Source organism: Lemur catta, chromosome 23, assembly GCF_020740605.2.
Source record: "Lemur catta isolate mLemCat1 chromosome 23, mLemCat1.pri, whole genome shotgun sequence".
NCBI lineage: Eukaryota > Metazoa > Chordata > Mammalia > Primates > Lemuridae > Lemur > Lemur catta.
The window spans coordinates 10,809,543-10,834,777 of NC_059150.1; the positions used below are offsets into that span (position 1 = coordinate 10,809,543).

The window sequence follows — 25,235 nt, forward strand, 5'->3', positions numbered from 1 at the left end:
TCATAAGAATGACTCTCAGGCACTTTAAGAGCTTCAAAGAAAGATTAAATTGAGCTAATTAAAGCCAATATAGGCTACCTAGGAGGTTGAGGTGGGAGGATCACTTGAGCTCCAGAGTTGGAGGCTACACTGAGCTATCCAGTGTTGTCCAGCCTGGGTGACAGAGCAAGATCCCATCTCTAAAAGAAATTTTTTAAAATAAATGAATAAATAAAAATAAAGCCAATATAGGTTTTAGGAGGATTTTTAGCAAGATTTGAAACATTTACAACGTACTTAATACTAGCCTGCCTTAGGCCAGCAGAGGGCAATAAATACTTATAGGTATCGTGGGAAATTTGGTGTATATTTTTTTCATTCATAGTTTAGAGTTGAGGAATATAAAAAAATTACAGTTTTGGAGCAGTGTTCATAATAAAGGAACTTGTTGATTTTGGAAGGATTTATCTATCATAGCAGGTTTATAATATGTATATCTGAATTGATTCATATCCTGCTTCACTTTCACAGTAAAGATGTCTGATATGGGTAGTATTTGCTATGGTGGCTTTTTCCTTAAAAGCTATAAATACAAAGTTCTTCAGTTTTATTCTAGAACACGGAAGAGATTTCTTTGAGAACTTATGAAAAGCTGTTAAGTCCCTTACTAATACTTCTGTCTCTCTCTCTCTCTCTGATAAGAGAGTGTGATTTTTTTTTTCCTGCCTAAATGTATCTTAAATTCTCCAGTAAAGATTTTTCTCTTGTATTTCCTAGAAGTGTTCTTATGCCAGGGGCCTCAGGTTTTGGTCCCATTAAGGTAGAAGAACCTGTCAAGAGCATGTTGTGCTAGATTGGGTTAATTGCCCTTTTGCTATGGATAGTGAGAAGTCTAAACCTAGTGTCTTACATGTGAACATGGTAGTTTACCTGACTAGCTACTTCTGTCATTCAGCCTATTTAAAGCATTGGATTAAAAAGATTCCGACATCCCAAATAAGCTTTTAGTAAGTTTTAACCAGAATTCATATGATACTTTTCACTGATTTTTACCTATTCATAGAACAAATGTTTGCAATCTACTCTGTTCAAAGCACTATAAAGTCTAGTAAGGAAAGAATAAGATGAAATTTAGCTTCGAGAGGCTTGAAGTCTAAGGGGAAATAAGAGCAACATATTATATAATGGAAAAAGTTCTACTCTGAGGTGAGAAGAAAGGAATCTTAAAAAGGCATTTTACTATAAGATTGGACATTGGCTATATTCTTTTCCTTTAAAAATGTTTTTCATCACAATTTTTTCTCTTAGTATGGCCATTTCCATACCAAATATTTAGACTGAGTTCATGAGATTGGATCTAATATAAAGCCCCTTTCAAGGGTTTTCTTTATTTTTCTACCAAAGTCCAGTTCCCGTTTATTTGGTGAATAAATCTTAACCATGTGGTTTAATAGGCAATGTAGTCATAAAACTTGTTAGAATGTGCATGCTATCTTAACCATGTGGTTTAATAGGCAATGTAGTCATAAAACTTGTTAGAATGTGCATGCTATCATTATTCATTTGAACACTGGAAATACCAAGAACCAAGTAATTTGTTTTTTCCTCTGGCAGTGGCTATCTTCAATGGACACCAGAACTCCACCTTTTACATAAAATCCAGTCTTAGTCCAGATGACCAGTTTTTAATCAGTGGCTCAAGTGACGAAGCTGCCTACATCTGGAAGGTAAGTTGCCAAACTTCCCCTACAAATGTGAGACAGAGATATTATTCTTGCAAATATTTCTTCTAATATGAGATAAGTTTAATGTAAATACATACTTACTATTAACTTTTCATACATCAGATATTTAGTAAACGTTTCTTTTGGCTCTTAATATAGCTGAAACCTCATACTGTCACAGACTGTATGACACTTTCATGGCTGTAGTTTGTCAGAAACTGACAATTCATATTCTTTGTTTCACAGATTATCAGGAAATTGAGAAGTCAAAAGGGTAGTAAGAACCTTTGTCTTGCTTTATTAGTGTTTTATATATTTAATAGCATTATTTAATAATTTTTTTATTTTATAGATTTCCCATTACTATCTGTTACACAAATTTATAAATTTTTTTTTGCTTTTTAAATAATAGTAATTCTAAAGTGACAACTATAAGCTGAGAAATTTAAAGCTGTCTGTTTGAAGTCCAATGGAGAAAACTGAAATGTTACACAAGTAGCACTTACTGATCACTGAAAAATTTCTTTTGATTGAATAATTAATTACAGAAATGTTCTGGGAGTTCAGAGAAAGATCATTAAGACATTGTTTACCTGTGGCTAAAAATTAGTTATCTTCTAGATTTTCCTGTAACTTCATAAATGTTTTTGACATGGGTGAATTAAATGATCAGCATTCACATATTTTGAGTTTTTAAAACAAAAATTTATTTATTTTTTTTTTTTTTAGTTTTTAAAAAATTTTTTTAATTTCAGGACATTATGGAGGTACAAACATTTCAGTTACATGTTATGACTTTGCCACATCCCAACCATGATTTGAGATGTGCCCTTCCCCCCTCTAAAATGCTCACCTTGTCCATTAGTTGTGAGTTTATTTTTTATTTCAATAGAAAATAGGGGGTACGAGTATTTTTTGTTACATGGATGAATTGTACGATGCTGAAGTCAGGGCTTTTGATGTACCTGTCACCAGTATAGTATACATATTTTGGGTTTTAAAGTCATAATGTCTAAAACTTCATAGATCCATAGTTTTGATATTATTAAATCCCTTTTCAAGAGAAAGTTATTATCATTCTGAGTCCTGCCAACCTCTAGGAAGTCATACCGTTAATGTTGTTTTAGGACAGGGGTGGACCTTGTTCAATATGAAGCATAATTCTTCAGCTTTATTTCATCCAGTCCTGAGGAAAGTATGAAAAAGTAATTTCTTTTTTTTTTTTTTATCCTCCCACTCCCCCCCGAAAAAGTAATTTCTGTATACCTAGAGATGCAAAAATGCAACACTGCCTTATTAAAAGCTTGTAGTAACACTATCCTAAAGGGTCACAAGGTGGAGATATTGTTCTATCCAAGATGCTTTTATGTTGGGCTTGCCTCTTTCCACAAGCACATTTCTTTTGTTTATTGTATTTTTTAAATGAAAATTTGCTTATAAAGTATATACTTGAGACCTCATCTTGTGATAAGAGTTTTTACCTAGTTTCCTCCCTATAAGATTCTTCTTATTTTAGCTTTAAACTTTAACAGTGTGTGTCACTAGCACTTACGCTTCTGTCTTATATTTTAAATTTTGAGTTTCAAATTTGATCTTGTGCTTCTTATTTTGCTGTCTTCTTATTTTTCATTTCTTCTTCCCACACTATCTTACCTGCATTTCTTTGTCTATTTTGGCTCCCAACTTAACTAGAGAATTTTATTCCTACCACAGAAAGAAAGAAGTTTCTTTCTTCTTAAAGTAAAAACAAAAAATACTCTGAAATTTTAGACATACCAAAAGAATAATAAAGAATTATGCAAATAAGTACTTATGTATTAATCATTCTGTTTAAATAATTTTAGCTCAGTTTTTAAATTATATGTAATTATGTATATAATTATATGTATATTGTGGTAGGGGGTATAGTTTTCCAATTCTTAAAAATTCCTCTTCTCTAGCACAAAGGCCTTTTAAAATTTTGTTTCAGGGAGTGAAGGTAAGGGCATACATCCTCCCTTTAAAGATACATGCTAAAAAAATAAATAAATAAAGATACACACTAAAGATACTTGGAAACACTTGGCTGTTGTTTCTAACCCATTTTCAGACATCCAATCAGTGGCCACCACGTACATGGGTGACCCTTTTTGAATTCCTAGGCTGGGTCACATGTCAGTGTTGAATGACGTGGTTCAGACGTGATGTTCTCCTGCCTGTCCACACATAACCCAGTGTACAGGCTCTGATATTTGAGAGCCTGGCAAGCTTGCACCTCCTAAAATTGAATTTGCCTAGTGAGGTGGCTCAATTTCTCTTTTCCACAATTAAAAAAAAGGAAGATTGATAATTTAAAAGCAATTCCATGCAAAGTGAGAATCCAGATCGTCTTATAACTCTGCTGTGTATTCAAAAAGTCAGAATTCTCTTCTTAAGTGTTGCAACTTTTTCTGTGCTAAAAAGCCCAGGGGGGGTACAAGCAAACAAAGTAGAAGAAGAGAGTTTTATATCTTAAGACAGAAAAGAATGGCCTTTTAATCCTCACTACTGCCCAGCAAAGGGGAGATGTAATATTTTTAGACTTTGATATTGATGCCCAAGACTTAAAAAAATTTAATATATTTTTTCTTTTTAATTTCCTACCCATTGTCCCACTTCCACCCCATCCCCACTTCCCTGTTTTCTGATATAGCCACTAAATAGTATTGAAGTGGTTATAAATAAACTGATTTGGCACAGTCATTCTACCGCTGACTGGCCAAACGTTGAGCCTGACACTTTAGGAAGTGTAAATGATCTCATGGCAGGAATAAAGATTAGACTTGGTTTCCAGCTGGGCAGAGTAAGGAGATTTTGTGAGGAAAAGTGCTGATCTTTTTCACATGTTTTAAGTACATAAAATGCTTTATGGTTAGAGCCATTTAGTTCTGAGAACTTTAACTTTGGGATTCCTTGTGCCTTGAAGTCTTTATTCTATAAAAAGTAGAATGTGTAAGACAGGACAGTCTTCTGTGTTTGACCATCCCCAAAGTGCTTAGGTATAAATGTATCTTATAATTAATAGTCTCCTTCCTACTTAAAAGGAAAGGAGACTTTAAAAACAGAAATCTTGTAATTATGACAGTGTTTATGTAATAATGAAGTGTGGTAATAAATAAAAACTTATTTGAATAAAAGTAAAGGATTTAAAAGCTACATAAGTTTCATTGGAGGAAATTAATCTTCTTTGAATTAGTCACCAAGTACTACACCCTAGGATAGTCCTAAACTGTCAAAACATAAAAGTTCACAAAAAGTTGTTAGACATTTGTTTCTCATTTTAGACCACAACTTGCCCTTCCCCCCACTTTTAAAAATTGAGATAGAATTAACCATTTTAGTCATTTTAACGTATACATTTCAGCCAGGCGCAGTGGCTCATACCTGTAGTCCTATCACTTTGGGAGGAGGATTGTTTGAGCCCAGGAGTTCGAGACCAGCCTGGGCAGCATAGAGAGACTGTGTTTTTACAAAAAATAAATTAGCTGGGTATGGTGGCACATGCCTATGGTCCCGGCTACTTGGGAGGATCTAGGAACCCAGGAGTTTGAGAGCTGCAGAAAGCTATGATCTCACCAGAGTGAGACTATCCACCTACAGACCCATCTCTTAAAAAAAAAAAAAAGTGTTTGTAAAGTATACAATTAAATGGTTTTTAGTATAATCACAATGTTATGCAACTGTCACTGCTATCTAGTTCCCAAACATTTATCACACCAGAAAGAAACCCCCTTCAGTTTAACTATTACTCTCCCATTCCTCCTTGCCCCCAAAAACCGCTAACCTACAGTCTCTATGGATTTGCCTATTCTGTACATTTCATATAAATGGAATCATACAATATGTGGCATTTTGTGTCTGACTTCTTTCACTTAGCATAATGTTATCAAGGTTCATCCATATTGTAGCATGTATTGGTGCTTCATTCCTTTTATGGCTGAATAATATTCCATTGTATAAATAGACCATATTTTGTTTATCCATTCATCAGTTGATGGACATTTGAATTATTTCCATTTTTTGACATTATGAATAAGCTTCTATGAACATTTGTGTATAAGTTCTTGTTTTAACATGTTTTCAATTCTCCTGGGGGTATATACCTAAGAGTAGAATTGTTGGGTCATATAATTCTATGTTTAACTTTTTGAGGAAGCTTCTCCCCACTTTTGATAATATGTAAAGTGCCTGGCTTATGGTATTCAATCAACAAATGCTGGCTTTTATTATCATTGTTATTAATACTTATTAAATTGTTAAAAGTTTTTCTGTTGGGTCTCTTATCTTTTTTCTCTGAGATCCTCTAGATAAATGCAAAAATGTACTTTCATTCTATTGGTATTTGGGGGTTTTTTTGAAATTTATTTTAATTGTTGGTGTGTACATTCAGGTTCTCCTAAGTGTTATGATACAGAAACTGAGGAAAGGGGCAGTATCATGAAATGAAAAGCTAGGGGCAACAAGCAAGGTAACCAATGGAGAATAACGGATTCTTACCAGGGATGCTCAAAAGGACATGAGGATTTCCTCCCCCTTTTAACTTGCTTCTATCTGTTTGGATCTTGACTGAAGAGAAACTTAATAGACTGGTGCCATCCCAAATCCCATTTGGAGGGGTCTTGTCCAAATCGAGGAGGAAGGAGAATTTCTGTGACTGCTGGGTAAAGGTCATTTCTAAAATATGTTACCTTGTAAAAGAATGAGTTATATTGTTTTCTGTGGCATTGTAGGAGTAGGCAGTAAGTGAGATCTTTGGAGATGTGGAACAGGCTTCCTTTTCTGTTAATTCAGCAGGGCAAATTCGACTCTGCTCTTTGTCTTCTTTTGCTTTTTAAATTATTGCACGTGTGCCATTTAACCCAAGAGAAGAGTAGTAATAATTGAGTTGGATAACCTTGTGAATCAGTGTGGCAAATCTCTTAATTATAATCTGAGGAATCTATTAAGTTTACTTAGTCATTCTCGCAAATATTCTTTCCAGAGTCACCTCCACTTGCTTCATACAAATGAGCCATGATTCAGAGCCTCAGGAAAATGAAAAGAGAATAACTTCTGTCAGCCCCAATCTCCTTATTCTTTTCAAACACACGTGCTAATAATAGTTACATGAGTTTATACTCCTTATTGTGCTGATTAATTCCTATGGCCTGTGAAAGGGATTGACAGCTCTCCAGTGAGATGTACGATGCTGTCAAATGCATATTACTGGTGGCATCCAAAGGTGGGAAAATACGATTCTTAATCACCTGTGCAGCACAGCACAATGTGACCGTTCTTCATGCATTAAAATATATTAAAATTTGATGAGACTTAATTGAAAATTCAAAATTTCTTTAAGCAAACTAACAAGCTTTTGGAGGAAAAAATTTTTTTCCACAAAGGATACCAAAGTACCATGTAAAATATAGTTTACACTCCTTCAAAATGAAGGTTATCCAACTCAAAATGAAAGGATATAACTTTGGATTTTGGTAAGAGTCAGTGAGTCTTCTTTTGGAGGGAAGATTCTGTTCTTGTCCCAAGAGAGCTAGTAGCATGTTTCAGACAGCTTCAGGATTCACAGTTAATTTAGTGTTTCTGGAAGTAGCTAACTAGAGATCTGAAAATATCTAGGCTAAGTAAAAACAGGACTAAGTTGTCCACTTGAAGTTTACTATCTAGCCGTTAAACTTAATCCTTCCAGAAAATTTACCAGCTAATGAGTAACGGACAATGCCAGTCTTAAATATGTATAGCTGCCTAGTTCTAGGTGAAATAAGAATGGTTCTGGTGTCCAAGCTTATTTTATTTACTTATTTTGGCTATTTTTGTTGTGTTTTCTCAGATTAGTGACAGAAATACTTCATTGCCCATTGGAACTCTTTTTTCTGAACTATAACTAGGCAAGCCTAGGGGCCTTTGGTAACAACCCTAAAGCTCTTTAAGGCACAATTCTGGAGATTCAAAGTCTCCATCTGAGACACCTAACGCTGTTCTGCTGACTTGTTCCTTTTTGATTGGACTAGGTCTCCACACCCTGGCATCCTCCTACTATGCTACTGGGTCATTCTCAAGAGGTCACGTCTGTATGCTGGTGTCCATCCGACTTCACAAAGGTTTGTAAATAAATCTCTATAGTTGACTTAAAAGGTAGGTCACAGTTTTGTAGGTTTGCCCAAGGTTAGTCTGAGAGTAATGTAGATGTTTATGTTTAAATAGAGATTTAAAAGATCTAGAGGCCATCAAGGATCTGTATCAGCATTACTCAAACATATTCTGCTTTTCTCTACCAGTAGAAAAATGGTATCATGCACTAAGGAATAAGGATGGATTTCTGGTTCCCTAGAGTCATTTCTTGCCTAAATAAACAATCTCAAGTGAAAACTAGTCTTTTTCATTTTCTAGTATTACCAATGTGGTATATTAAAGGTAACATCTTGAATGCTCTTCACAGTCCAATTTGGGTTTTCACATATGGCTGACAAAGTGGTTACTGTAAAGTCTTAACATGTTATGTTATCCGTGGCTAAACCATGTAAGAGGTAGGTGTGAAATGTTTTAGATACTCTGGAAAGAAGAAAGTATGCCCACCTTTTAATTTTTTTATAGTGAATATACTATGCGATACTTAAACAAAAAACCCTAAAATATAGCAAGGCCAGAAACATAAACAAACTGTATGCATATATGAATTTCATATAATAATGGCCCAAATTTTACTCATTCTCCCAACTCCCATTGCCTCTGGTCTTTGGGTTATTCTGGGTTCTACAGGAAATCTCACTTCTATGGAGGTCTCCCCTTTCATGTATGACGTTTTGAGGTTTTGTTGCCTATTGTTCCCATCTGTTTTTTATCTTCCAGAAACTTCTCATGGTCTGGTCTATTCATGACATCCCTACTAGCTTCCAGTACTGCTGTGGATTTCTCTTTATTTTTATATCCCTGTTACCATTTCTGTGGTCAGCTTCATGGCAGACCTTTTTATTTAAAAAAAAAAAAAGATTACTTTAATTACCCATAATTACATGCCAATTACTTTTTTTCTCTCTGAGATTCCATGTAATCTCCACTGAAATATCAGCTTTTAACATGGAGTATTGTTTCTTTGTGGAACTTACTAAGATAAATGATTTTTAATATTCAATTAATTATTTTATTTTTTTTCAACCATCATATATTATCCTTATCTCTATGCATTTCAACCATCATATATTAATTATCCTTATTTCCTGTAAGAAAAGATTCAAAGAAAATGGCAGACCTATTTAACTATATTAATCTGGTGACCACCTTTTTAGAAGTCTCTTAAAAATAACTTTGTCCCAGGCCAGGTATGATGGCTCATTCCTCTAATCCTAGTACTTTGGGAGGCTGAGGTGGGAGGATCCCTTGAGGCCAGGAGTTTGACACCAAGCCTGGGCAAAATAGGGAGACCACATCTCTATTTAAAAAGAAAAAAAGGCCAGGCATAGTGATGGGTACCTGTAGTCCCAGCTACTTGGGAGGCTGAGGTGGGAGGATCACAGGAATTTAAGACTGTTGTGAGCTATGATGATGCCACTACACTCTAGCATAGATGACAGAGTGAGACCCTGTCTCAAAGAAAAAGTAATAATAATAATTTTATCCCAAGCCTAGAATTAGGGAGGTAGACTATGGTTTTTGTTGTTGTTCTTTAAAAAGTCTGACTTTTGGAATAGGAGAAAGCTAGGCTTAAATTCTAGCTCTGCCATTTAATTGTGGTGACTTTGGGCAAATAACTTTATCCCCGTTTTTCAGATGGGAGTATTTTGAGTACAATCCTTTTTATATTGTGAGAATTAAATAAGATAATGTAAATTACCAGATACATAGTAGGTGCTCTGTAAATAATAACTATTAGTAGACTATAGCGTGACCATCGGATTCCAAGCATTTCATGTTCAGCAGTTAAATATGTATATCTTCTTTTGGCCTCCCAGTAAGGAAAGGAAAAAGCTGCCAGTCTCTTGGGGGCCAAGACTTAAGAGAACGTGTATTCTTTTTTTCTTTCTCTTTAGTGACTGAAATAGAGAAATTATATAAACAAATGCTGGGGAACAGTTCTGGTACCAGTGGCCATTTGCCACAAGCTCTTCAAGCAGGACTTTCTCTGCCATAAAAGGCTTGAGACCAAGATCAGGAATGGTCAGATATTTTTAAAGGGGCAAAGGTTATTTTTAACTCCTTTTAAGCCTAGTGAATTTGTTGTTTTCCCAGATTGCTCCTTTACCTATCTGAAAAAGAATCTCAAAAGGAATGGTTCCATTCTACTTGTCATGGCCTACTAGAGTCATCAGCTAAGACTGATCTTGCAGAGGATTTTAGCAGTGCAGCAGAACATGTGGTATTTGGAAGATAGTTGTAGAAATTGAATGCTAGTGATATATACTGATCATTTAACAGAACGAAAGTGAAAAGGATATCTTAATTACATGTTTTGTATTTATATAGATGGTGATAAAGAGAATGGCTTGCCTAACTTCTTGAAAGAACAAAATGAAATGAGCTTAGTTTTATAGTAGAACTTTAGGTAAAAAATTACTGGTATCAAATGACATATCAGCAAAATGTATGCAAGGAAGAACTAGAGAGTCACCTTCATTGGAAATCTGGAATGATTCCTGAAAGCAAGGAATGAAAACACATGATCTTTCAGACATCATTTTCTGTATCCTGTTATATCAGAAAAAATAATTCTGCGGTCACGAGCCCTTAAGACACATCTATTTTTTGCTTTGTTGTAATTCTTTGATTGAAATTTCTAAACTCCCTTCCTGGCTCTCCTCAGATTGCTACCTGTTCTGATGACAATACACTAAAAATATGGCGCTTGAATAGAGGCATCGAGGAAAAACCAGGAGATAAACTTTCCACAGTGGGTTGGGCCTCTCAGAAGAAAAAAGAGGCGAGAGCCGGCCTAGGTAAGGATATCATGAACTTTCTAAGTTTCTTATGGTTTGACTGGTTTAGTCCTACAGTATAGAGTGGTAAGCTAGACTTGATCTTGTTTTGGTATGTGTTTGAAGAAAAGTACCATCTTCTTGGCATTCATTCTTTGTGATAAATATTTCCTGAGCACTACGCTGTTTATCTACACAAGGCACTGGAACATAGTACTGGATACATTCAACAAATACTACTTGAACAACCAGTATGTGGTAGGCACTGCTCTTAGTTGCTGGAGATTCAGCAATGAACAAAAGAATCAAAAATCCCAAAGATGTAAGTAGAGCTTACATATTAGTATGAGAAGCAATAAACAAGATAAAGAAGTAAAATATGTACTGCGTCAAATAAAAATAAGTGGTTAGGAACAAAGTAAAACAGGAAAGGGGGAATGGCAAAGTGTACTATTGAAATTTTATATTAGATGGAATTTATATAGATGAAATTTTATATTAATTTTATTGAGGCCAAGGAGGCCTCAATAAAAAGATGACATTTGAGTAAAGAACGTGAAGTAATAGCCATGTGGATATTCTGCAGAAGAACCTTAGAAGCAGACAAAATAGCAAATGCAGAGGCCCTAAAGTAGGGGCAGGCCTGGCATGTTTTCCGTTCCTCAAGGAGGCCAGCATGGCTATAGCTCCTATGGCCAGAGTGGGCAAAGGGGAGGGAGGAGAATAGCAGTGGAAAATAAGTTCTTTTGGGACTTTGCCTTTTGATCTGGAGGGTTTTGAGCAGAAGAATATCATGATCCGACTTTTAACATGATCATTCTTGCTCCTGTGTTGAGAATAAATTGTAACTGGATCAGGGTAAAAGCAGGATGCCAATTTTAAAAGCCATTGAAATAATCCAGGAAGTGATGATGGTGACTTGGACCAGAGTAGTAGCAGAAGATATGGTAAGAAGTCATCATCAAGTTCTAGATTTATTTACAAGATAGAGCCAACACAATATGCTGAGGGATCAGATGTGGGGATAAAATGGAGTTATCATGATTTGAAAGTTTTTGCTTGAGAATCTAGAAGGATGGCATTTCATTAACTTAGGAATCCCTGCAGGAGAAGCAGGTTTGGGAGGGAACAGCTGGAGTTCCATTTGGATATATTGCTTGACATGATTATTAGACATCCAGATGGAGATGTCAGGGAGGCATTTAGATGTTTAATTCTGCAATTCAGGGCTAGGGTTGTAAATTTGACTCAAAATCACATAGGTGAAGGTAGTGGTAGATAGAAAAGAGACTAGGTCTGGGGTCCAAACCCTGGGGCACCCCAGTGTTTAGAGGTTGGGGAGGTGACAAATACCATTAAGTAGGCACAACTAGAGAAGTAAGAGGAAAAAGTAGGAAAGCGTTATGTCCTGGAAGCCAAGTAAATAAAGGAGGAGAGAGGTATGAATTTGATCTGATGTTTCTGGCGTATCCAATATAATAAGATGAGGCCTAAAAACTGACCTTTGGATTAGGCAAGTGAGCATTCAGTGTGGTTGTGTGTTTGCTTTGCAAGTTACAGGTACACTGTAGGTAGAGAGCTGGGTTTAACCAGGGTTGTGGTTTAGCAAAGCAAGTGAAGAAGTGAGCAATGAAGTTGAGGGTGCTTGCAAGAGGATAATTATGATTGGCTGTAGGATTTAACTTAGGTAAGGAGGGAAGTGAGGACACAGTGGAGCTGAGAGATAGTGCAAAAGTGGTACTATCAATGGATCGAGGGCCCCCCAGGAATAAAAGATTGTTGGAATTGGAGTATGAAACAGTGCTGAGAACATAGGTGGTGAACAGAATGGGATAATTGAAATTAAGATAATGGAAGACTTCTAGGTACTGGCAATAATAAGGTAAAGGAATAGGTGGTTCAGATGAATGAAAGGACAAGATCATTGTAGTAGAAGGTCAAGAAACTGAGAAACCAAAGTACTGGAAAGATCATGTATGTGGATCTTCACAAGTTGACAGGGATCGGGTTGAAGAGAGTAACAGTGAACCAAGAGCAAAAATCTTCAAGTATGTTATAATAGATGTACAGTCACAAGTTTGAAGTTTAAGCTTAAAGATTCATTTTACTTTAGCCACCAAAGACTAAGGTAAGTGGGGGTTGACAGTGAGACAGAGAGGATATATGCTCATTTTTCTAATGACTTATTTAGTTGCTTATAAGATGCAGAGCTAGACTTCAGAGGGGTCTTTTGTTCTAAGTCTACTTTCTGTAAAGTCCTCGATGATGCTGCCTTATTTTTTATTTTTTGCTTTCTTTCAAAATTTTCAATTTTTATGTTATTAGTGTTACAGTTTAATAAGTCAACTAGTTCTATGGGGGTGAATGAGATAAACAGCAGTCCCCAGACACTCTGCCCTACAGTTTCCCCTTCCCAGGGGCAACCACTGTCAAATCTTTCAGTTGATTCTTTGATATGTATGTCTGTACCTTTAAATAATATTGCACATTTCTATTTCTTTACTTTTTGCAGTTTTCAGCTTTATCTATTGACTTCTTTCCTTTGTGACATGAGGAGTTAGCTGTCTTTCCTGTTTCTCACCATTAGCAAACGTGTGCACTCCCTATCTTCCTCATCCAGGGTCATGATTTTGGTTAGATCAAGATACAATTCACTGGTTTTTAGTATACAGTTGTCCCTCAATACCTGTGGGTCCAGGACCCCCCTGCAGATGCCAAAATCCACAGATGCTCAAGTCCCTTATATAAAATGGCATAGTGTTTGCATATAACCTGTATATATCCTTCTGTATACTTTAAATCATCTCTAGCTTACTTATAATACCTAATATAATGTAAATGCTATGTAAATAGTTGTTATGCTGTATTGTTTAGTGAATAATGACCCAAAAAAAGTCTGTACATGTTCAGTACAGACACAACCATATTTTTGGTTTTGGGTTTTTTTGAGACAAGGTCTCGCTCTGTCTCCCCAAGCTAGAGTGCAGTGGCTTCATCGTAGCTCACTGCAGCCTCAAATTTGTGGGCTCAAGGAATGTTCCTGCCCCAGCCTCCCAAGTAGCAGGGACTATGGGCACATGCCACCACACCTGGCTAATTTTTCTATTTTTATAGAGATGGGATCTCGCTCTCTTGCTCAGGCTGGTCTCAAAATCCTCTTTTGACCTCAAGCAATCCTTCTGCCTCAGCCTCCCAAAGTGCTAGGATTACAAGCATGGGCCACCGTGCCTGGCCCTTTTTTTTTTTTTTTTAATATTTTTTATTTGCGATTGATTGAATCCATGGATGTGGAACCCAGGATATGGAACTCAGGATACAGAGGGTCAACTATATTTAGAGTTGTGCAGTCATTAACAGTCTAATTCTAGAGTATTTTCAACACCAAAATGAGGGCTCCAATTTCTCCATATACTTGCCAAGACTTGTTACTATCTTTTTCATTATACCCATCCTATTGGGTGTGAATTGGTATCCCATTGTGGTTTGATTCGTATTTTCCTGATGGCCAGTGATGTTGAGCATATTTTCATGTACTTATTGACTGTTTACATATTTTCTTTGGTAAAATGTCTATGCAAATCTTTTGCCCATATTTTAATTGGGTTATTTGTCTCATATTATTGAGTTGTAAGCATTCTTTATATATTCTGAATGTAAGTGATTTGCAAATATCTTCTCTTATTCTGTGGGTTGTCTTTTTACTTTCTTGGTGTCCCTTGACTTACAAAACTATAATTTTGAGGAAGTCTACTTTATCTATTTTTTCTTTTGTCATTTGTGCTTTTTATGTTTTATCAAGGAAATCATTGCCTATCCCAAGATCACAAAGATTTACTCCCATGTTTTCTTCTAGAGGATTTTTAGTTTTAGGTCTGTTATCCATATTGAGTTTATTTTTGTGTATGGTGTGAGGTAGATATTCAAATTAATTTCTCACATGTGGATAAAGAGACTATTCTTTATCCCATTGAATTGTCTTAGCACCTTTGCCAAAAATAAATGGACCATAAATGTGAGGGTTTATTTCTGGACTTTCAATTCTATTCCATTGATCTATATGTCTGCCTTTACGCTAGTTGTGCATTGCCTTGATTTTTTTTTCATTGCCTTAATTATTATAGCTTTATAGTAGGTTTTGAAATCTGGAAGTCTGAGAACTTCAGTTTTCTTTTTCAAGATTGTTTTGACTATTCTGGGTCTCTTATACAAATTTTAGGATCAGCTTGTCTATTTCTGCAAAATAGCTAGGTCGGATTATCTCACAGAGTTCGAACCCTTGCAGTCTGATTCTAGAGCACATGCTCAGAAATACACTGCCTCCGTTAGAACCTACCAGAGCAAAGCAAAGTTCAGGTTGAGACCAGACTGGGAGTTATGCCTAGATTTCTCCATTTCTGGGTAATGCTAGGGTTACTCTGAAGAGCACAACAGAGCAATAACCTGATGTGAGTGCGAAAGGTTGACACACTGGCCATTCGATCCTCTAAGCCAGCTTCCAGCAACAGATTGGCTGCTGCTAACCACATTGCCACTTTGAAAACTATGTTCGTTTGCTTTCTCAAGCTTCTAATTGCCACTGCAACCCTTCATTGCTGTCCTGGACTGCATATCTTCTCTCTGGCCCTTTTAATGCATTAACTGGAAGTGTTTAAGTGCCGAGGCACAGACTCTTTTCCCTCTGCCCTACTTTTCCTAGCCAGTACCTGCTCTATTACTTACTATTCTTTCACTGTGTTTCAGCCAGAGATCCCATAGCACTGTTGAGGCCAACGGTTCTCAATCGTGGCTGCGCATCAGAACCACTTGTGGAGCTTTTTAACTTTGTGTGTGATTCAGTAGGTCTGGGGTGGAAGCCAAGCACCTGTATTTTTATAAAGCCCCAGGTAAGTCTTTTATGCAGCCAGGATTGAGAGCCTCTGGTTTAGGCATTACTGAGTGACAATGATGATTATCTTTATCTTAAAGAGAAGGAAACCTTACCTGTTCTATTTCAGGTGCTTGCTGCAGTCTGACAAATCAGCAGGATAATTATAGAGTCCATTTTCTGATTCCTAGAACCTCACCCTTATCCTTCTCAGCAGTAATGAAATTTAACAAGCAGTGTTTAATAATTCCTTGCTAGGCACTACAGGGGCACAAGGTGCAAAGATGAGTAAATCATCATCATCACCTGCCCTCACAGTCTAGTCTAGAAGACAGATGCAGAAACTATAGTGCATTGTAAACATTTGTCCTAGCAGTATAAACAAAGGGCTCTGAGAACCCACTTCCTCTGGGAGAGGGAAGCTCTGTGGGAGAAGAGGAAAGAAGTTTGTGATGCTTTACAATGAAGTTAACACTGTCATCAGAGCCTTGAAACTTGAGAAGAATTTTTGCCTGGCAAAGAAGGGGCTGACTTGGCAAGAAAACCACATGAACAAAGACAGAGATGTGACAGTGCACAGCTTGTTCAGGAAGCAATGAGTGGTCTCCTGTAACAGGATTCTAAAGTAGCATAGCACGTGATAAGACTAAAAAGGTAGGGTGAGGCCAGATGGCAAACCTTTGTGTAGAAAGAAGCTATAAGTTGACTGATTATTAGTAAACTCTCTTTAATTCTTCAAAGGAACTGATTTTCAGGAAGTCTTTAGGGCAATAACCCAGTCTTTGCTACCCTATCTTCAGATTTCATCCATCATAGGATCAAGAAGCGTTGATCCACTTAAACAGATGAAGTACTACATGGCGTGCCATATTTAAATTTATAGGCCAATATAATGGCATACTGTGCAGCTGTTAAAAAGAATACAGAGCATCTATGTGTAACTTATATGAAAAGATATAGAGAAAAAAATACAAGTGCAAGTTGCAGAACATGTACATATATATAATATAATCCATTAGTGTTTTAGGTTTTTTTTAAGGTATGCTACCTTTGTATGTGCTAATAGGTACATAGAAGTTTGTGGAATGCACAGGAACATAAGAGTGAAATCAGAAGATTGAAAAGAAGAGTTTTTACTTTTCACCTTCTTCCTCTCTGTACTGTTTGAACTTTTTTTACCATGAACTTTCACTACTTTTATAACCTAATTACTGTTTAAAAGAAAAATTTAAATTTGACCCAAAGTTTTGCTAACCTTCACAGTTAACAAAATCTTCTTTTTGACCCCAATGGTCTGCCCCCTCCTCCAGCATAACATCCTGAAGGAAGAGGAAATGCCCCAACTTTCCAACACATCAGACAGATTTCCTGCAAAACTTTCATAAATACTTTCAGTGTGTGCCATGCCAGTATCAGAAACCTAGATGCCCAATCTGTCCCAGGCCCAGCTCTTCCTGCTCCACTAATCCTGCCTTAGAATCGGCATAGTGTAAGACCTGTGCTATTTTAGGACTTTCTGCCCAAATGTACACTTCAACCCACTTAAATGGAAAAAATGACTACGGCAGCTGTGCGGTGACTGTTGACCTGTACTGAGGAGTGCAGCGAATGAAAACTTCCTTTCCTCCTGAAATAATAACTGTTATCTAGCTCTAGAGCATGAGTGTGAGAACTTAAACCAGAGGCTCCATGGATAGGTCCCTGTTGCTGAGTCCTTTCCATAGCACATTATGGCAAAATGGGGTTTTCAATAATGATCTTTATTGAAGGAGCAGTATCACTTTGGCTGGTTCTAAACATGGTTGACAAGAAAAGTTTAGGCAGAAGCCAATTTGTAGGACTTCTCTGTCTCAAGGCAAGACTGCTTTAGTAGTGAAAAGCACAGTAAAAAGGACAGAATAATTAACTGAGTAAAGTTAGTACTTGCAAATCTTTATTCCTGCTAAAAGAGAGATTGCATTTTTATATCAGCCCATCCTAAATTTAGTTGCATATAAATGCAATTCAATAATTAAACTAAATACCAGAGTTACAATTCAAAGACTGTGTGACTGAGAAATAAATAAGTGCCCTTTCTTGTTATTTGAAGACAGGAACGCGGTCTGAGAAATCTAGAAAGCTCAGAAGGAAAATGAGAAAATGTAGTATTGTCAGTGGGGGGACCTGAGATGGAAGAACCATGAAGTTTATAAGAATTTGCCTGAAGTACTTGCTATTGTATAAACAAAGGGACAAGTACACATAGAGAAGAGTCTTGTCTACTAAGTTTGATTTGCTTTACAGAGAGCAAGCATTGATATTCCGAATGTTCTTTGGCATTCTTTGTCTTGTGGAAAGTAGTAGTCGTTTGTAAAATAAAGTAGGGAGCCATGTGATGTCTGATAAATTTAAGAAGTAAAATTGTGGAATTATTTCTTGCGGAGATAAAAAACTATCTCCATTTAACAGATAAAGACTCTGAGTCCAAGGAAATGAAGGGTTGTGTCCTGTTCACATAGTAAGTTTTAGACCTGTGTGTTCCTGTCTGAGACCCCTTATGCTAATGGCAGCTTCACTTATGAAACTGAAATATCAGCAACCTAACTGTCTTATTATAACGAGGGTTTGTTATATAAATATGTTGTGGAATACTATACCTATATACTAATAATACTTTGTAGCTGTTAAAAATGATAATATAAATCTGAATTAATGTGAGAAATGTTCATGATATATCAAGAAGCACATTATTCCTAATTAAAAATGGACAAAGGACCCGAATAGACATTTCTCACAAGAAGACATACAGATACATGAAAACTGCTCAACATCACTAATCAAGGAAATGCAAATGAAAACCACAATGACATATCACCTCACACCTGTTAGAATAGCTTTTATCAAAAAGGCAAAAGGTAATATGTTTTAGAGAGGATATGGAGAAAAGGGAACCCCTCTGTACACTGTTGGTGGGAATGTAAGTTAGTACAGCTATTATGGAAAACTGTGGAGGTTTCTCAAAAAATTAAAAGTAGAACTACCATGTGACCCAGCAATTCCACTTTGAGGTGTATCTCCAAAGAAATGGTAGTAGTATGTGGAAGAGATATCTCCACTCCCATGTTCACTGCAGCATTATCCCAACAGACAAGGTATGGAATCAACCTAAGTATCTATCCATGGATGAATAAAGAGAATGTGATACACAGTGGAATACTATTTGGGTTTACAAAGGAAATGCTATCATTTGCAACAACATGAACCTGGAGGACATTATGCTAAGAGAAATAGGCCAGACACAGAAAGACAAATACTGCATAATCTCACTTATATGTGGAATCTAAAAAGTTAAACTCATAAAAGCAGAGAGTGGAATTGCAGGGAGGTGGGGGTGGGGAGATGTTGGTCGAAGGGTAAAAAGTTTCAAACAGAAAGGAGGAATTCGTTCTGGGGTCTGTTGTACAGTGTGGCAACTACAGTTAGTAATGTACTGTGTACTTAAAAATTACTAAGAGTAGATTTTAAATGTTCTCACCACAAAAAAATAAGTGAGGTATTCTGTCTTTGGTGTGTCCTTAAAAAGAAAAAAAAAGTGAGGTGATGGATATATTAATTAGTTTGATTTAATAATTCCACAATGTATGCATATATCAAAACATTACATTGTGCCCCATAAATATATACAATAAAAATAAACTTTTTGAGATTAAAAACAGGTTACTAAATAGTGTATATGTTGTCTCATTTTTGTGTAGAAAAAATTTGAAGTGTATGATATATAGCACATGCACAAATATAGAAAAATGCTAAAAGTACTCTACCTGGGTGTCTTAAAATCTTTATATTTTTATGCATTTTCTAGATTTTTACAAGTACATGTTTTACAGTGGGCTAGTAGGAGGCTGGCAGTTAGGAAAGGGAAAGGAAAATGCTAAAAGGGTATGGTAGGAATCAAATGATTTATACACTGTACTTACAAATTGACCCTTGAATTACTAAGTTAGCTATGATTTTCCTTGATGAGAATTTAGGCATTTTCTATGGCTTTCACTTCTGATTTTCATGATCCTCTCTTCTTTTTCAGTAACAGTAACGAGTAGCCAGAGTACTCCTGCCAAAGCCCCCAGGGTAAAGAGCAGTCCATCCATTTCTTCCCCGTCATCCGCAGCTTGCACTCCAAGCTGTGCTGGAGACCTCCCTCTTCCTTCAAATACTCCCACATTCTCTATTAAAACCCCTCCTGCCAAGGCCCGATCTCCCATCAGCAGAAGAGGCTCTGTCTCCTCTGTCTCTCCCAAGCCACCCTCATCTTTCAAGATGTCAATTAAAAACTGGGTGACCCGAACACCGTCCTCATCACCACCCATCACTCCACCTGCTTCTGAGACCAAGATCACGTCTCCAAGAAAAGCCCTTATTCCTGTGAGCCAGAAGTCATCCCAAGCAGAGGCTTGCTCTGAGTCTAGAAATAGAGTAAAGAGGAGGCTAGACTCAAGCTGTCTGGAGAGTGTGAAACAAAAGTGTGTGAAGAGTTGCAACTGTGTGACTGAGCTTGATGGCCAAGTTGAAAATCTTCATTTGGATCTGTGCTGCCTTGCTGGTAACCAGGAAGAGCTTAGTAAGGACTCTCTGGGTCCTACCAAATCAAGTAAGATTGAAGGAGCTAGTACAAGTATCTCAGAGCCTCCTTCTCCTATCAGTCCCTATACTTCAGAAAGCTGTGGAACTCTACCTCTTCCTCTGAGACCTTGCGGAGAAGGGTCCGAAGTGGTAGGTAAAGAGAATAGCTCCCCAGAAAATAAAAACTGGTTGTTGGCCATGGCAGCCAAACGGAAGGCTGAAAATTCATCTCCACGAAGTCCATCCTCCCAGACACCCAATTCCAGGAGACAGAGTGGAAAGTCGTCACCAGGCCCGGTAAGTCGGCAGCAGTGGGAGGATATATTTCCTAGCTTGAAGGGGGCTGGGGGGAAGATACTTTATCTAACTTGAAGGGGGCCAGACACAGATCTCATCTCAAGACAGAATGCTTCATAAAAAAAAAAAAAAGTAAATCTGTTTATTCCTAGGGTTGCCAAATTTAGCATATAAAAAATACAGGACAAATTTTGCATGGGACATATTTTTACTAAATGTTTTTCGTACTAAAAAAATTATTTGTTGTTTGTCTGAAATTCAAATGTAACTGGGCGTGCTATATTTTATCTGGCAACCCTATTTACTCCCATTAAAATCCCTCCTGCCGAGGTCCATACTCCTCAGCCCTGTTGCCTGATTTGCCGATGCCTTCTTCATGCTCTAGGATATAAATTCAAAAATATCTCCCCTCTCCTGTTAGACTGTATGCCATCCTCTTTTTATAGATAAAGCTGTTGTTCATGGGAAAGTTGCCAATATCCAGAAGTAGATTTCCAGTTTGTAATTACATTTTATGATTATTTAAAATACAGTGAAACTTAGAGACTTACTAAACAATTTAAATGCAGAATCCTTCTAGATTTTTATGACTTCTCCCCAGTCTTTTATAGTCATCTTGCCCACACCACTGTTTTTGGCACCTATATCTAATCTACTCTTTTAAACATTCAGTGTAGTTTCACTTATTTTTTTAGGACTCATATTTCATTGGTTGACATAATATTTAAATTAGATAATGTCAATAACAGATATTGCTGGCAGAAATAGGTTTGTGAACCTTGAAAAGCATATGACTCATTACCATGGTGGAGGCAGAAGTAGCTGTAAGCATTGGGTGAGCTATGGGTACCAGTTAGAGGGAATAGGAAGCTTCTGTTGTTTACAGGTTAAGGGAGGTGGGCTAAGGAAGTTTCCACTGTACTTCACTGTAGCCCTTGTTCTGTGTTACGGAGATGGTAGTAGGATGAATGAAATCCAATCGAGAATCATGATCAGCAACGTCTGCCCTTTTAACCAGGGAGAGGCTGGGTAACCTTAGGCCAGTTCTAGTTTAATAAGTGTTCATTTCCCCAACTCCTGCTCTCATGAAGGCCTATCCCATAATTTTAGAAAAAACGACTATTAATAGAAATATTTTAAAGACTATTTAGTACACAAACTCCAACCAAGACTTTGCTACAGAAAATTTAAAAAAAAAAAAAAAAAAAAAAAGGAAGAGAAAGCTCTAAGGACTCTTTCCTTTCTTTTCTCAAAATTATGACTGCTCTTTGCCCCTAACCAAAATCCCTATTTTTTTCAGGGGGACTGGTCTCAACTGTGTTAGCAGAAAAATACTTTCAATGAAAAATTATTTCCACTAATATGCAAATCTTAAAAGCTTTAAAAGTAGGAATAGTGTGCTGATCTTAATTTCTTTGAAGCTAAAGTTTTTAAAAATTGTTTATCTGTATGACAATATAGACCTTCAGAAGAATGTAGCAGCCACTATTTGAATACCTATCTTGTTTATAAACTGGGGAGGCTGACTTATTTATTTCAAAGAGAATGGTAATTGTAACCTCTTTGGTTCCTAGTAAGAGGCTTAACTGGTTAATATTTTCTATTCACATGAAAACTCTGTCTTCCTTCCTTGCATACCATCTATTAAATTTTTACCATACAACAGCCAAAGAGACATTACTGCTAAAAATATTTGGGACTGAAAGCTGGCTGACTAATCAAATTTCTAGGCAACCTAACTAAGGTACCCCTTAGTAATAACTTGCTGAGGTAACAGCCGAACTTTATCTTAGGAAATCTCTGAAATCTAAACTTTCTTCTTCTAGGTCACCATTACTCCCAGCTCCATGAGGAAAATCTGTACCTACTTCCATAGAAAGTCCCAAGATGACTTCTGTAGTCCTGAACACTCAACGGAATTATAGATTCTAATCTGAGTGTGAGTTAACTGAACTTTGGTCCACTTAAACAAGATGAAGAATACAACAGAATGACTCTATAAGTCTGGTCTTTAAGAAACCTGCCATCTTTTCATTTTTAAAGAAAATCCTTTCAACTCTGAAATGTACCTAGTCTGGTGCTACTACCGTAGTGTATACACAGCTTCCTAAGGATGAATGCTGTTTAAATTTCATAAAGTAAATTTGTCACTCTGTAGCATTTTGAATAAATAGCCTTCACTTTTTAAATTATGCATCTTCTGTACAATAATGACATCCCAGCTCATGGAGGCAAAAAATAAGACATAATCTCTTGTTATCCTGAATCTTTCTATGCTCAGTGGAAAGTATCTGCCAGCCAAAGCGGGAAGCCTATCCATGAAGGCTGACGGCTGAAGAAATCCACTGCTGAAGACTCCTGGTTCTGTTCTGCCTCAAACAAGTATAAGTTCATTTGAAATACATAATCTTTTCACTACATTTTTGTGGGTTTTTTTTAAATATGTGTAAAAATGTGATGTTCAGATAAGTACATTTATATCAGTTCAGTGTTAAAATACAGTGTGAGTTAAAGTCATCTTTATTTTAAATGCAGCGATAAATGTCAACTCTTTGGAGAAACTAGGAGAACAACAAAAGAAAGCTGTATTTGTCTTTTTCCCCTCACATATATCTCCCATATAAGCTTTAAGGTCCCCATATTTTCACCAAGCAATCCACTGCGTTGCCAGTCCAACATCACTTTCTATAGGAGGTTATGATTTTTGCCATTTACTAGAAGATGTTTTATAAAATCAATAGTCATACACTGAAACTGGGGTTTGAATTCAGGTGCAGTCCTCAGTTCTCTAGGTGCTGTAACATTTTTAAAAATTAGTCATCAGATTTTAAGAAAAGGGTAATGACTTCTTACTGATATTTTTATAAAAGAAGATAGCTCTGAACTGAAAGTCCAGAACCTGAAAAATAAATCTTGGCCTTCTCTTCATATACATCAAGAGCAATAGCCTTCTAGTACAGCCCTGAGCCAAAAAGTAATGGAATTTTCTCTAGCTATTTAATACAAAAAGTGTATAGCCTGAGTCTAAATTAATAACGTGCCAAATATCTTAAACATCCCTCCCCTTAATTGATGTATTAGTGATCTTGAAATGAACCATTGTTTTGTGTTCTTCACCTCTGTAACCTCATGGAAAGCAGCTTTATGTGCTTTCTATGTCCTATGTACTTGGAAGAGAGTCCCCGTGCAGCAGTCACGAAACTTGATTTGTTCTATCATATCCCCGGGACTGTGAAGACTATTTCTATTTTTGTCACGATTTTAAAATGTATTCTTAATGAAAACTCTTTAATTCCTTTGATCTTATGAGTTAAGCTGTAACAACCAAAACTGCATAGGTCAAGTAAGCTTAGGTTCTCTGTGGTTTTTACCCAGGGAGAAAAATAAATAAAGGAAAGCCATACATTTGCTGTGGTCAAAACCAAGCACACCATAGCCTTAACTGAATATTTAAGAAATCTACTTATATTTGGTGTTTGCTGAGTGTTGGACCGTGGGGAGGTGTTATGACCAATACCTGCAAATAATGCCATCTCTCTCGCTTTAAAAATCAGTATGGAAAAAAAATCCATGAAAAGGATCAATAAAGTAGATGATCTTGTTTGTATCCTTGCACATCTGGCAGCACTACTGAGTGAAGCTGGGGTAAATGAGGTTGTCAGAAACTGCCGAGCATCTACTGGCTGTAACATGTCTTCCGTACCTTAAATGGGTGCCAAAGGTCAAATGTAATGAGATTTAATTATCCCTGCCTGTGTTGGTGTCAGACTCTAAGCTGATCCTGAATAATAAAGCCTTTTACTTTATCTGATGTCCTTCTCTGAGCTTTTGCATTAACCTAGAAGCAGTCAACACAAAAGAACTATAGCAGTACTCCAGAATCCCTTCTGTTTGTTCATTGAATAAAATTTATTTATTCGCAAAGTTATAATCTAGTTGAAGCCTAAGAAGGTTTTAATGAAATACATCTTGCTTGGTTAGACCTTGAATGTTTAAGGTGGCTTGGATTACTTGTTGGAGGAGGTTGGAGTGATGCAGTTCTTTTTCTAAACAAGTATTTCCAGCCCAAACTTTTCCATTTGAATACATTCCAAGCATTATTGCTACAATGCTATATTAGAGTTTCCTTTTGGCTGTTTCAACACAGGACCATAATTTACTTTTGTGAAGGTTGACTAATTAGTCCCTTAAAATGTCTCTTTTAATCTGGGCCATGCTTTTAACCGATGAATCAAGACCATGTGTAGCTGCCCCTGCGTTGAAGGGTTGGGGTGGGGTCAAGTCTTAATAGCTGAAAACTACACTAAGACTTTTGAGACACCCAGTAGAGGAGGCATTTTTAAAACTTTGTGCAAAATGGATGACTGGAGACAATATTTTTAAGTGTGTGTGTGTTGCTTTAGCCTCCAGCTTGAAATTAGCCTATGGCCACGTTCTTGCATAAGTCACGTGTGGGTTCAACAGATGCTTTTTGAGAGCCTATCATCACCGGCACACGGCTGCTCTTGTGTCTGCTTCTCCTAGTCCCAAGAGGTTCAGACTTCCTTTCACACTGCTCTTAAAGCAAAGGCCAAGTAGTCTCACAGAGAGAATCAGTTCCACAATTAGGTACTGTGGGCAACATTTTACAAATGTGTGTCACAAAAGAAACTGAGTGAGAATGTTGTACTAGAAAAACTGAGTTAATTTCCTCCTTATGGCAATTCAGCACAGGTGGTTTCTGCTTCATAACTCTCTAGAGGGCTGAATGCAAGCCCAGCTGAACTCTCGTCAATAGATCTCACTGCTTCTCGCACAGGGCTTCGCAGGGAATCCTTTGCTCTCGGTTTGCATCATGCCACATTTACAGAT

At 36.8% G+C, this 25,235-nt stretch overlaps 1 protein-coding gene across 2 annotated transcripts in view; it reads left to right on the top strand.

Moving 5' to 3' along the window:
• DTL (denticleless E3 ubiquitin protein ligase homolog) overlaps nucleotides 1-24,195 on the top strand; it is a 46,220-nt gene extending 22,025 nt beyond the window's left edge. For both annotated transcript variants that reach the window (XM_045536461.1, XM_045536463.1), the window contains 5 exons: nucleotides 1,594-1,706; nucleotides 7,727-7,816; nucleotides 10,513-10,645; nucleotides 19,552-20,384; nucleotides 22,211-24,195. In XM_045536461.1, the coding sequence (XP_045392417.1) occupies nucleotides 1,594-1,706; nucleotides 7,727-7,816; nucleotides 10,513-10,645; nucleotides 19,552-20,384; nucleotides 22,211-22,309 (1,268 nt within the window). In that variant the 3' untranslated portion in view covers nucleotides 22,310-24,195. The remainder of the gene's footprint in view (nucleotides 1-1,593; nucleotides 1,707-7,726; nucleotides 7,817-10,512; nucleotides 10,646-19,551; nucleotides 20,385-22,210) is intronic.
• Nucleotides 24,196-25,235: the final 1,040 nt, after the last annotated feature.